The 13817-nt window shown below is 41.2% G+C and overlaps 1 protein-coding gene across 1 annotated transcript in view; it reads left to right on the top strand.

The window, feature by feature from the left end:
• The window catches only part of nup210 (nucleoporin 210), a 116886-nt gene that overhangs the window by 21967 nt on the left and 81102 nt on the right, over positions 1-13817 (top strand). Inside the window, exons 4-5 of the mRNA XM_073072159.1 lie at positions 2373-2469; positions 10508-10658. Of these exons, the coding sequence (XP_072928260.1) occupies positions 2373-2469; positions 10508-10658 (248 nt within the window). The remainder of the gene's footprint in view (positions 1-2372; positions 2470-10507; positions 10659-13817) is intronic.

The following is a 13817-nucleotide window of genomic DNA, read 5'->3' as shown; positions in this document are numbered from 1 at the left end:
GTTCTTTTGGCCATTTCCTTGACGTGGCAGACTTTATAGCAGTTGCTACTATGGACGTCCTACAGCATGTCCTCAGTTTCCTAATCTGCATGCAAAGATCAATTATGATTTATTTCATGTCGCACTGGTTGTTGTGACAATGGAGCTTTCATACTGCAGGTCATAGAAAGAGCAAAAGTTCCCAAACTTTTGTATGCCATGGACCCCTGCCTTTAACCGAGGGGTCCATGGACCCCAGGTTGGGAACCCCTGCTTTAGAGAGTGGGTGGGGGCAGTTAAACTAATGAAGGATTTATTTCTAGCATTTGAATAAAATTAGTAGTTCTCATTAATATTGAGCATTCCAAATGGTTAAAATGTGCCACAACATTCCATTGCTGTGTGGCAGTGAAGGAGGGTTGGGTCCTCGAGATTGGAGGGTGAGTAACTGGCAAATCTTGTTTGCTTCAATAACTGGGAGGGACATGGAAGACTTCCTTAAGAAAAAAAATACTTGAACTGGGTGGGAGGAAGAGTAAACAAAATGCCACTGTGAACCAGGTAAGAAAGTTTGAAACTAGCTGAGGCAATTTAAAAGAGAACAAGTGTCAGGAATTGTATACTTCCCAAAATGAAATATTTTTAAGTAGGCACACTGGGATCTCAGAGTTGCAACGGATCTGGCTTACAAAAAATCTGATTTTATATAAACTCCCTGATAGGTTTTTAAAGAAAGGAAAATGTGTTAGAGTGATGCGAGTATCTTCAGATGTTCTGAACTATGAGCAACAGCTAGTTATTTCAGAAGAAAGCCAGTCTGTTTGCAAAAACTCCCTGCAGTAATCAAGTAGACACCAGGCACAAACAACCAGTTCACAATGCGAGGACACTTGAGGCATTTGCTTTGGAAACTAACAAGGCAATGTCTTCTACTATCAAAGAACATAATATCAGTCAATACTTTAAGGTTACCAAAAACTGCCATTGTATGTGGGGCATTCTGATTCTGTACCAATGTATCAGTACATGAGAAAACAACTAAATAATCAAGTTGAGTAATGTCAATGCCATTAAGACCAAAGAGCTGATAGTGGACTTCCAAAAGGGTAGGACGAGGGAACGTGAACCAATCTTCATAGAGGGATCAGAAGTGGAGAGAGTGAGTTTTTCATGTTCCTGGGTGTCAAGATCTCTGAGGATCTATTCTGGACCCAACGTAATGATGTAGCTATGAAGAAGGCAAGACAGTGGCTATATTTCATTAGGAGTTTGAGGAGATTGGGTTTGTCACCATCACTGTCTGGTATTTTTGGGGGGGGGGGGGTGGTTACTGCACAGGATCAAAAGAAGCTAAAGAAGGTTGAAAAATTAGTCAGCTCCATCTTGGGTACTAGCCTCCATAGTATCCCAAGACATCTTCAAGGAGCAGTGCCTCAGAAAGGTGGCTTCCATCATTAAGGGCCCCGTCACCCAGGGCGTGCCCTGATCTCATTGTTACCGTCGGGAAGGAGGTACAGAAGCCTGAAGGCACACACTCAGCAATTCAGGAACAGCTTCTTCCCCTCTGCCATCTGATTCCCAAATGGACATTGAACCCATGAACACTACCTCACTTTTTAAATTTAACTATTTAACATAAACTTAGTGTAATTTATTTATTTTTCTCTATTTTATTGTGCATGGTACTGCTGCTGCTGAGATAGCAAATTTCACAACATATGCCAGTGATATTAAACGGGATTCTGATAATCAACTCTCACTGAAATTGTTTGTTTCTGACTTGTGGTTTATGGACTTTCCTTGGGGAGCTTGCGTAACCTGGAGATTGCTGTAGCAGTCTTCAATGAGATTGTAACCAATACATATAGAACATTATCTATTGCTTTCAATATCCTGCTGTTTGTAAACATGTTACTTCTGCTTTAATATTTGATATTTTGTTTGACAATTTTGGCAACAATTCAGTATCTCTGTAGACGTACAGTGCTATTTCAGTGTAATTAAGAGAACACTAAGGCTGTGGGTCCCAATATCCTCATTAGTCACAGAGCAGCCATGAATGATCTACTTGTGTTATGTGGTTAGATAATAAACTGTTTCATTGAGTATTTGTTTTGAGACACAAACGTCATGTTGACGATGTAACTGGTGCCCACGTCCTTGTTAAAATCCCAGTTTTATCCAGCTTCACGGGTCGCTGCACATGTTGAAATTGCAGTGGTATTTTTGATGAGGTCTCCTGCTGTGTTTTCACTCCTTCAAGTGCCTGTTTACTTTTTCCAGAGTGTCATGAAATAGATATTGGTGATAGAGCCTGAGAGAAACCAGCTAAGCTGCAATTTGCATATTAACCTGTGGTGCAGGTACTGAGTTGTTCTATCTCCCTTTTACAGGCAACACATTCAGCACCTTGGCAGGAATCGTATTTGAATGGAGTATAGTGAAGGATACAGAATTTGCTGGATATTCAGATTCCCACAATGCTTTAAGGTAGGTAATCACAAACACAGGAAAATCTACAGATGCTGACAAATCGAAAGTGACACACACAGAGTACTGGAGGAACTCAGCAGGTCAGGCAGCATCTGCAGAGAAGAGTAAACAGTTGATGTTTCGAGCTGAGACCCTTCTTCAGGACCAAGAGGGTTGGGGAGAGATGCCTGAATTAAAAGGTGGGGGAAGGGTAAAGAGGCTGGCTGGAAGGTGATGGGTGAAGCCAGATGGGTGGGAAAGGTCAAGGTCTGGAGAAGAATCTATTGGGACACGAGAGTGGGCAATTGGAAAAAGGGAAGGAGTAGGGGACCCTGGGGGCATAATAGGCAAGTAAGAAGCAATAAAAGGCCTGAGTGGGGAACAATGGGGGGGATGGTGGAGGACTTTCCTTCTCTGGAAGGAGAAATCGATGTACCATTGGACTGGAGAGCATGCAGATAGAATACAAGGTGTTGCTCCTTTACCCTGAGGGTGGCCTCATCTATGCACAAGAGGCCATGGATCAACAATTTGGAATGGGAATCAGAAGTAAAATGTTTGGCCACCAGGAAGATCTGTTTCTCTGGACTCTTCAGATGCAACTTTTCTTTGAATGATTATGTTTCGCAAGAAAATAGCTTATCCTTTCATTTATAAGTCTTTAAAAATATGACACTTCCCTTTTAAACCAGCTGGTCTAGCTAGTAGTTGCAACATATTAAGCCAGTTGTGTAGAAGCTGTGCAGTGCTCTGATCATTGCTCAAGAAAGATGAGGCTAGTTCTTTGGGGGAACTTCATGACAAAGTAGCTAAATTTCTTGAAAGAAGTGGGAATTGAGGACTGAAGGGAAGTGGCATGAGAAATGAATTAAGGTAGATCATCCAGGCTTGAGGAGCCAAGTGCTTTATTGCTACTCCTATTTTGTTATGTTCTTCAGTCTGATGTGTGAATATTGAATTCAAGATTATATAGATGGAATATATCCACCTGGTTGTAGATGCAATGGATTCTGGTTAATTGGGACACATTGGGACTAGTACATTTTGGCCCATTTAAGTAGCTACCCCAATTAGCTGAAGTTCAATGGAAATGGTTAAAAAGATACTTTAAAAAAACAAACTACAATTTTACTGAGTAACAAATTGTGTATTTAATTTAAATGTAAAAAAATTATATTCAGAACACCAATACTACAGTACTATAAAACTGTGTATTAGTTTGTAGTAGTTATCAACAGAGGAATTCATTCAGTGCAGACTGCCGTGTTCTTTTGATTGACTGTAAATTAACAAAATCAGTGTAGATGCCTACCTTCAAGTCACTTTTATTGTCATTTCGACCATAACTGCTGGTACAGTACATAGTAAAAATGAGACAACGTTTATCAGGACCATGGTGTTAAACACGACACAGTACAAAAACTAGACTGAGCTACGTAAAAAACAACACAGAAAAAAACTACACTAGATTACAGACCTACCCAGGACTGCATAAAGTGCACAAAACAGTGCAGACATTACAATAAATAATAAACAAGACAATAGGGCAGTAAGTTGGTGTCAGTCCAGGCTCTGGGTATTGAGGAGTCTGATAGCTTGGGAGAAGAAACTGTCACATAGTCTGGTTCATACAATGTCTTTGATAATTTGACCCTCCAAATCTTCACTTTCACTGTAACATTCAAGATGATTATATTTACCTTAATCTTCATGATTCCCAACTTAAAGAAGTGAAATTGTTTTATTTTCACTGGCGGCCATTTCTGCCCTCTGTAAGCCAGAATACTTGAAACCTCAGTGAGCGAAACAGTTTGGAATTGTCTTACCGCTTATATCTTGGCAGCTATTAGTGACAAGAATCACTGCTTTTTGAACAGAAATACACGCAACTAACACTACTTTTAAAAACTGTTCACTCTCGGCTCGGTGTAGTGTCTAACAGCCATACAACTGCACATGACTGATGCTAGTTAGGAACTGCTCAGCAACAGTCTCCTGTCCCAGTTAAGTGGCATGTTGTCCCAAATAAATGAAGGGAATCTGGGCTTTTTTTTCTTTATTAGTGTGCTTTAAGAGTTGTCCCAAATAAGCAGGTGCCCTAATGAACTGATGGCCCAATTAACTAGAATCTACTGCACTGTTTTCTTCCAGCATAATTTAACTTGGTCTTTGATATATAAATTCTGAATTTATGTGATAATGTACTGAGTTCTCCACTGTTAGTTTTCACACCAGATGTTTTCCATTTGATGTCTTCTCTCATGCAAATATATTCAGTGAGTTTAAGGAAGGGTGAAATGACGTACATTGCAGCTCCTCATTGAGGTTATTCAGCTGAAATGGGTTTGATTTTCAAAAATGTGGTTCAAAGAAACCAGCCAGAAGTGTCTGAACCATTTCTCCTTGACAAATTATATAAGTATGATATCATTTCTGTCATTCATGACTGTTGTCCAAGTTTTTCCCCCATACAGCTGGAGGCAGGAAAGTGCCATTACTTTCCAAGGGCCTGCTAATATCCACAAGTAGTTCATGAGATTATTAAAAGGCACTCCCATCTGAATGTAAATATCATCCGTATAAAATCCCTTTGCACAGGGGAAAAGCAAGCCTCAACTTCTAATCTGGAAAGTAATTGAAACAAATTAAAAAGATGCCATATATACTTCAGAAGACGAGGGATGCATTCATTTGGTCTGGCGATATCCATGGAAAGAGAAACTGAGGTGATATTTCATGTCAAACAACCCATCAAAACTGGGCAAATGATCATATTAGTTTTGAGTTACAGAGGGGCTTCATGAGGAATAAAAGGATAAAGGTAATGGCTCTGGGGCTTGGCCAGAGTTGCTATGGCACTAAGCTTTCACTGATGTTATTTGACCATTTCCAGATATTACAATCCACTTGCCAGATATGTAACTACTCATTTACTCTACCTGTACCCATTTATAGCCTTCTAATTTCTTATTACAACTTGCTTTCCTACCAACGTTAGTGCCATCCACAAATTTAGCAATCATACATTCACCCAATATATGTGATAGTTTTGTTATATCTTGTGAACCAGTGAAAGACTCATTTTTGCCTTTTGTTTCTTGTTGGTTGACCATTTTTCTACCAAAATGTCATTATCTAATCATTTCTAGGATTCCATGTTCTTTTGCCCTTGCTGACATCATTGATTTCACCTGAATCCTCCACAAATGCCTTTACCAGCCTTTTTCAGCTGCACAGTCAGCGGGTCATGCTGTCTCTCCTGACTCTCAATCACTGAACTTTTTTGTTCTCTACGCAGTCCTCTGCTTGTCTCTGCAAGCTAAAGTTTGTGAAACTCCTATTTTTATCCTCAGTTCCAATAAAAGGTTATGTATCTGAAATATCTTTTACAACTTTAACATCCCACCCCATGTACGCAGTACTTTGATTTATGGAGGCCAATGTACCAAAAGCTTTCTTTACGACCCTGTCTACCTGTCAATGAATTATGGACCTGTATTCCCAGATACCTTTGTTCTACTGCCCTCCTCAGTGTCCTACCGTTCACTGTGTAAGACCTACCTTGGTTGGTCCTACTAAAGTGCATTAAATTCCATCTGCCATTTTCCTAGCTGATCCACATCCCAGTTGCAGGATTTTCATATGGAGTAAATGGCCCAGCTCACTTCAGAGTCACTGTCCGCTATTAATCACACATCTAAAACCTGGTGCATGAAGACAATAGAAAAAGCTGTTCCCTATTTAAAATGGGTAAGGTTGCAGAATACCACACTCAAACTGCTGGAGAAGCTCAGCAAGTCAGGCAGCATCTATGGAGGAGATTAAACTGTCAATGTTTTGGACCAAACCCTTTCATCAGGACCAGCATCCTGATGCTGATTTCCAGCACCTGCAGAATCTCTTGTGTTCGGGCTTGCAGAATAGCTGCCTGCAGTATCTTCCTGCCATGCATTCATTTACACCTGAGATTGATGTTCATAAGCTATAACATCAGAAGATAAACTGACATTGTGTATCTTTCTGATTTTTGTTGTTCTCTGCATTAATGAGTTCTCAAATTTGTTCTCTTTTTCTTAAACACTTCTGAGAATAGGATTCAAGGATTTGAATCTGCTTACAGCAGAAAGCCCATTGCCCATTTACTTTAAAACTAAGTGTTGAGAGGTACTGCTGAAGTGTATTTGCCAATTTGATTGTGATTTTTTAAATGAATAGAACATAAACAGTACAGCACAGCATCAGAACCTTTGGCCCACAAAATTGTGCCCATCCAATTAAATTAGTCATTAAATGGCTAACTAAACTAATCTCCTCTCCATTTTCCTCACATTCATGCCTATCCAAGCACCTCTTTCCATTTGACCTGCCGCAGTGCAACAGTTCACCTTTGGCTGGGTTAAATTCCATCTTCCATTTCTCCACCTATATCTCCAACTGATCTGTGTCCCATTGTATTCTTTTCCCGTCCTCTACGCTATCCACAGCACCACCAATCTTCACATCATCTGCAAATTTACCAACCCACCCATCCCATTATTTCTATACATAACAAACAGCGGAGGTCCCATTACAGATCCCTGCAGAACACCACTAATCATAGACATCCAGCTAGAATAAGTCCATTTGACCACTACTTTCTGTCTGCTATGGGCAAACCAGTTCTGAGTCCAAATGGTCAATTCACCATAGACCCCATGCATCATAATCTTCTGGATGAACTGCCAATGAGGAAACTTGTTAAACACCTTGCAAAAATCCATGTATATAACAGCCACAGCTCTAGCTTCATCAATTAGTCTTGTGACCTTGTCATAAAAGATATGACTTACCCTGCACAAAGCCATGTTGGCCCGCCTTAATTAGACCACTATTAGGCCACTATTTTCCAAATGCTTATAAATCCTATCCCTAAGATTTATCTTCAGTAACTTCCGTACCACTGATGTGAGTCTTGCCCCTCTATAGTATCGAGGATTTTTAAATAATGAGAAAATATTAATTACCTGCCAGTCCTCTGGGACTTCGCCTATGGCTGGAGAGGACACAAAGGTATTGGTCAATATATCCCATCAGGCTCTGGGACTTATCCACCTTAATGCTCTTGAGGACACCCAACACTACCTCCTCATTTAACTCAAAAAGCCCAAACATATCAAGGCACTCAACTCTGATCTCCCTGTCCTCCACATCCTCCTTGATAAATATTGATGAAAAGTACTCATCAAGGACCTCAACCACATACAAACAGATGTCTCCCCCCTCCACCCCCATCCTTGAGTGGCCTACTCTCTCTCTAGTTATTCTCTTGCTCTCAGTGTATATATAGTATGCCTGGGGATTCTCTTCAATCCTACTTGCCAAAGACTTTCATGGTCCCTCCTTGCTTTCCCAATTCTTTTGAGTTATTTTCTGGCTTCTTTATAATCCCCAAGGGCTCTATTTGATTCTAGCTTCTTCACCTTTACAAACTTATCCTTGAATAAATTCATCACTTCTCTCAACAAACTAGGTTCTCTTACCTTGTCAACCTTCCTTATTGGATCGCTGTCTTCCCTACTTGCTGAAATATTCCTGTCCTGTACTCTGTGCAGTTGGTCTTTAAACACTTTCCACATGTCAGATTTGGACTTACCCAATAAATAGCTGTTCCCAGTCAGCTGTACCCTAGTTCCTGCCTAAATTCCCATGATTTGTACTGCTTTAACATAACACTCTCCTGCAAGATCCATAATTATCCTTATCTATAGCTATCTTAAAACTTAAAGGAGTTGTGGTCATTGTTCCTTAACTGTTCACCCACTGAGAGGTCTGTTACATGGCTAGCCTCATTACCCAACACCAGGTCCAGTACAGCCCCTTCTCTTGTTGGACTATCTATATGCCTCTAAACTCAGAGGGTCTCAGTGTATATTACAAAAGTTGAAGTCCCCCCCCTCCCCCCACCATGACAGCAACCCTATTGTTTTGACACCTTTCTTTAATCTCCCTGCGTATCTGCTGCTCAACGTCCCGGTGGCTATTGGGGAGGCTGTAGTGCAATCCCATCAGAGTGACTGCACTCTTCCTCTGTTCTGCCCATATAGACAAGCCCTCCATTACGTTCTCTCTGAGTGCAGCTGTGACATTGTTCCTGAATTGCCGTGCAACTCACTCTCCCCCATCCAGTTTACCACCTCCTCTATTCTAAAAGTTGAAATCTGGGACATTAAGCACCCATTCCTGTCACCTCTGTCAACCAAGTCTCTGTAATGGCCACAATATCATAGTTCCATGTACTGATCTGAGTTCATTACCTTTACCCATAATATTCCTAGCAACAAAATACACACACTTCAAACCAACCATCCCATCATATCTATAACTTCGCTCCTGCCTGTTTTTACTGACCCTGGCATCTACCTCCCTCTCCATCCCTCCACTTTCTGGCCTGGAGCTCTGCTTCCCACCCCCTTGCCAAACTAATTTAAACCCTCCCGAGTAGCACTAGTGAATCTCCCGGGCAGGATATTGGTTTTCCTCCAGTTTAGATGCAACCTGTCCCTCTTGTACAGATCACCCCTGCCCCAGAAAAGGTTCCAATTACCCAAGAGCCTGAAACCCTGCCCCCTGCAACAGTTTCTCAGCCACTCATTCATTTGTACCATCATCCTGTTCCTGCTCTGACTCGCATCCGGCACTGGGAGTAATCCAGAGATTACTACCCTGAAGGTCCTGCTCTTTAGCCTCTTTCCTAACTCCCTATACTCACCGTGCAGGACCTATGTCATTGGTAACAATGTGCACCATGGCCTCTGGTTGCTCATCTTCCCCTTTTGAATATTCTGCAGCCACTCTGGGACGTCCTGGACTCGAGCACCTGGGAACAAACACACCATCCTAGCATCTCTTTCATGGCCACAGAGTTTCCTGTTCATCCCCAAACTACAGAGTGTCCTGTCACTATCGTTCTGTTTGACTTTACCCTTCCCTGTTGAGCCTCAGAGCTGGTCACAGTGCCACTGGTCTGGCACCTGCTGCCGTGCCCTGGTAGGTCTTCTCCTTCCCAACCAATATCCAAGGGGGTATACTTGTTGCTGAGACGAATGGTCACAACAGAACCTTGCACTAAGTGGTTGTTCCCCTTACTTCTCCCAGTGATCACCCATCTGAAGTGTGACCACCTCAGTAAAAGTTTTGTCTGAGGTTTTCAGCCTGCTGGCTGGTTCTTAGTACGTCCAGGTCCTGTCCCTTAGCCTTGTCATTCAGGAGCTGAAGTTAGGTGCACTTGCTGCAGATGTAGTAATGAGGGAGACCGTTAGGTAACCTGGAATCCCACATCTTACAGGGTGAACATTCCACCACCTTAATAATTACCTTCTCTATACTTGTTATACCTTTGGCTCTAACTTCTTAAGCTTAAATTCTGCAATCAACTAAATGATTCCAAAGGACTCAGCTCCCTTAGCCCTCTGCCTGCCCTTCTTGCTAAAGCCTGTTAAGACAAAGCCTCTCACTCTAACAGCGCCCCACTCCAAAAATGACCACTCGACTTGCACCTCGCTTCCTTTTATTGGCCTTTGAGTTACAAATAACTCGAGGAATCGCCAAGAACTTGGCAGCCAAATCCCGACAGAATAATTGTTTACGTATTCTTCTGTGCGTAGTACATAATAGTGCTGACTGCTTTTATATTATATAGAACTTAATTCCTTGGAGATGAGTGGTAGATGGTCATTTTCATTTTAATTACTGTATTTGCATTTTAACTAATATTGTACATTATTGCCATGATGTTGCAGATAATGGCCCTTAAATAATATGTAATGTTGAAGTTTCTGAATAATATCAGACACTTTCTTCTTTTGGCTGATGCAGTGGTTCCTACAGTACAAGTCCATTACTTGGGACATTAGAATGGACTATTATTCTGCGTATTATCTTTTGGAAATGGCACATAAGTGTCTAATAAATATCATTTTCTTACGGTGGTTACGTAAACGAAGTCATCTGATTTGGACATTTCTTGATACTTTAGTGAGAAAGTGAAGTGAGAATGACTTGATTCTTTTTATTGCAGGATAGTTAAGTTTTCTGAATCTGCCTACACTCCCCCAACGTACATATCAGAGATGGAGAAGCATGGAATCCAAGGGGATACCATCTTGGTGTCGGGAATGAAGACAGGAAATTCCAAATTGAAAGGGAAAATACAAGAAGCAATTTACAGAGTAATTCACCATTGACATATTTCTAAAAATCTTTTAAATGCTGTAGTTAATGAGTACAACACTTATTTTCCAAACCTGTTTCTTCTTACAAATGGCATCTAAATGTGTTATTGTTTTATTTTTTACTTAAATGATGTTCTCATCCAAAACTCCCCTTGGTGCAGGGATACAATGAATGATGATACTGAATTTCAGCAGTATCACTAAAGCAATTCCAGTTTATTTATGTTTTGTATAATATCGATGGTTTCATGTGCTTATCTCTGATTTGAAGTGCCTGTATGTATGAGTCTAAAACGTCTAGTCTCTGATCATCCCAGACCTCTTTGTGCTGTTGGATCACAACCTCATTGTCAATTCTAATGCACAAATGTAGTGTACAACAACTGACCCGTAGAGAACATGTGCACATACATCTACTCGATGACGTTCTTATCTTGGAGTGCCAGGTCATTCATGGAGTAGCTAGGGCTGGGGGTAAAGAAGGTGTACGGCATGCTTGCCTTCATCAGGTGGGCTGCTGCAGTTGGAATGATTACAACCCTCAAAAGTGCTCTGGTTAAGGAAGTAGGGAAAGCTTAAATCCATAGCGTTATTTGCCTGATAATAGTTAGATTATGATCATGGACCTGTGCTTCCAACCCAGATTGTTTCAATCTTCTAAATGAGAAATGTTAAGAATATTTGCATCCTGTACTGGACAATACTCTACTTTCCCCAATGCTTTCCATAAAATATGATGGCAATGGGAACTCTGCTGTGGGAAATCTCAAAACAAAAATGCAATCACTGCATCATGCTCAAACTTACTATTCCCAACTCACAATATCTGCTGTCTCTTGCAGTGTGTCTTGAAGTTCAGAATTAATACCTCTGTGAAGAGGCTGGCTCTTTGTGAATGACCATAAGATTTGGAAGCTATTAAATAAATGCAAGATGTTCTCGAATTGGAAACAGTGGTGGGGGGGGGGTAGGGTTGGAGGTGCGGGTTAGATCTTTGGCCATCTGAAATCTGGGGTTCAACAAAAATATCATGACCTAATGAACAGACTTGATGGAAAGTGCAAGTGATCCAGTAACAAGCCAACACCCATGTCTAGCAAGATCCTTCAACATTGTGCATAGTCCATTATCCATCTGGCTAAGAGCTAATTTATCAGTTCAAGAACAATGAGTCTTGATTATTACAGGAGGTAGCTACTGGGCAGAGTGGTAGTACAAGTGGTGGCAAAAGAATCATGCTGTTTTGAGCCCTTCAGTTAACTCCTCACCTACCCTAGATGCCAATTTCCTCATTGACATTCTGCAGTCAATCTGCAGCAATCTTGGTGCTACACCAGCCCAGGAAGTAGTTGATGAGGCCATCCAGCAATAAGCTTTCTGACAAAATTTGCTGGAATTGTATTTCTAAAACACGGTGGCAAAGTATTTTCTCTCTTGTGTGAGAAGCGATAGGCGGGGGCTGTTTTCTTTGGAACAAAGAAGGCTGAGGTACATAAAATAATAAGGGGCACAGATAAAGGAGGATGGTCAGGTTTTATTCTCCCTTAATGGGGAAGTCTAAAACTAGAGGGCATAGGTTAAAACTGTGGGTGGAAAGATTTAAAGTGGAACTGAAATGCAAATTTTTCATTTGGTAAGTGAAGGCACACAAGAATGGGGTGCCAGTGGAAATAGTAGAGATGGTACATTCTCAACTTTTAAGATATATTTGGGCAGGTATATGGATCGGAAAGGTTTGGAGGGGTGTGGGTAAAATACAGCAAAATTAGTCCATCTTGAGAAGGTAGCTTGTGTGCTATATGATTCTATCAGAGCATGCCCAGGGTATTCTGCCATAATCTAAATATCTCCAAGAAAGGAAGCATCTGTAGATGCTTTTAGTACTGCAGGTTCTCCCCAATGACTATCATAGGAAAGCCTTTCTGAGGGTCCTTCTCTGCTATTGGTTGAAGAGCTTCTTCCCACCACCCCTCATCCCTCCATCGAGGAGCACAGTGAACAAGATCTTCACTGTGTGACAAATCCAGAGAAGAGGAAATTTTATCAACTCTAGGTGTGCTCCTTTGACTCCGTAGTGTTATCTGCCTGATAATAGTTAGATTATGATCATGGACCTGTGCTTCCAACCCAGATTGTTTCATCTTCTGAATGAGAAATGTTAAGATTCTGAGATTTGGTTGTCTCAAAATTCATGTCCGTCCTCACATTTTTTTTGGATGATGATTAAACTAGAACCTTCACCATGTAAGGTACCATTCCAAGTGTAGACTGGGATCCACTCACACTTTCACTGCATCAACCCTTTTAATCTTTCATTGTAGTAACACTGTTGGATTGTGTCTAGTCTACAGGGCAGGCTGAAACTGTTGAATCTTCAGCTCCAACACACCAATTTCAGTCGTTAAATAACAGATAAGTGCTGATAGCACTTATGTATGTGTACATTTTCTCTTGAACTCTAGACCATCGCTGATTCCTATACTGAAGTACATTAGAATATGAGCCTCTCATTAGCACCTAGAAGACTGGTGTTCTTTACCTGCCACCTAGCTCTGTCTCACAACTGCCAGGATCCTGAATGTTAAAAGGCCTGAACAGATTAGATATGGCAAAGTTATTTCCTATGGTAGGGGATTCTAGGACAAGAGGGCAAGACTTCAGGATTGAAGGACATCCTTTTAGAACTGAGATGCGGAGAATTTACTTTAGTCAGAGGGTGGTAAATCTGCAGAATTTGTTGCCACGAGCAACTGTGGAGGCCAAGTATTTAAGGCAGAGATAGGTAGGTTCTTGATTAGCCAGGGCATCAAGAGGTGAGGGGTGAAAGCAGGGGAGTGGGGATGACTGGAAGAATTGGATCAGCCCATGATTGAATGGCATAGCAGACTCAATGGGCTGAATGGCCTATTTCTGCTCCTATATGTTATGGTCCATGGGTATCTATCATTTGCTATAATCAGGATTGACTGGTATCACTTGCTATATCTTGGGAACCATCTCTTATTGAAGCATATCATCAAATTCTGTGTTTGTCATTTGTGGAAAAACATTCACCCACATAATTTCCAGTGCAAAAATCTTAGCCCATTGAGCTGTATGTCTCCTCTATATACTTGAGATCTCCTTACCTCAAGCCAAATGAGTAGCTAATTTGAC

Source organism: Hemitrygon akajei, chromosome 19, assembly GCF_048418815.1.
Source record: "Hemitrygon akajei chromosome 19, sHemAka1.3, whole genome shotgun sequence".
In the NCBI taxonomy this organism is placed as follows: Eukaryota; Metazoa; Chordata; class Chondrichthyes; order Myliobatiformes; family Dasyatidae; genus Hemitrygon; species Hemitrygon akajei.
The sequence above is the reverse complement of the archived record's forward strand: the minus strand, read 5'-3'. Positions and strand labels throughout refer to the sequence as shown.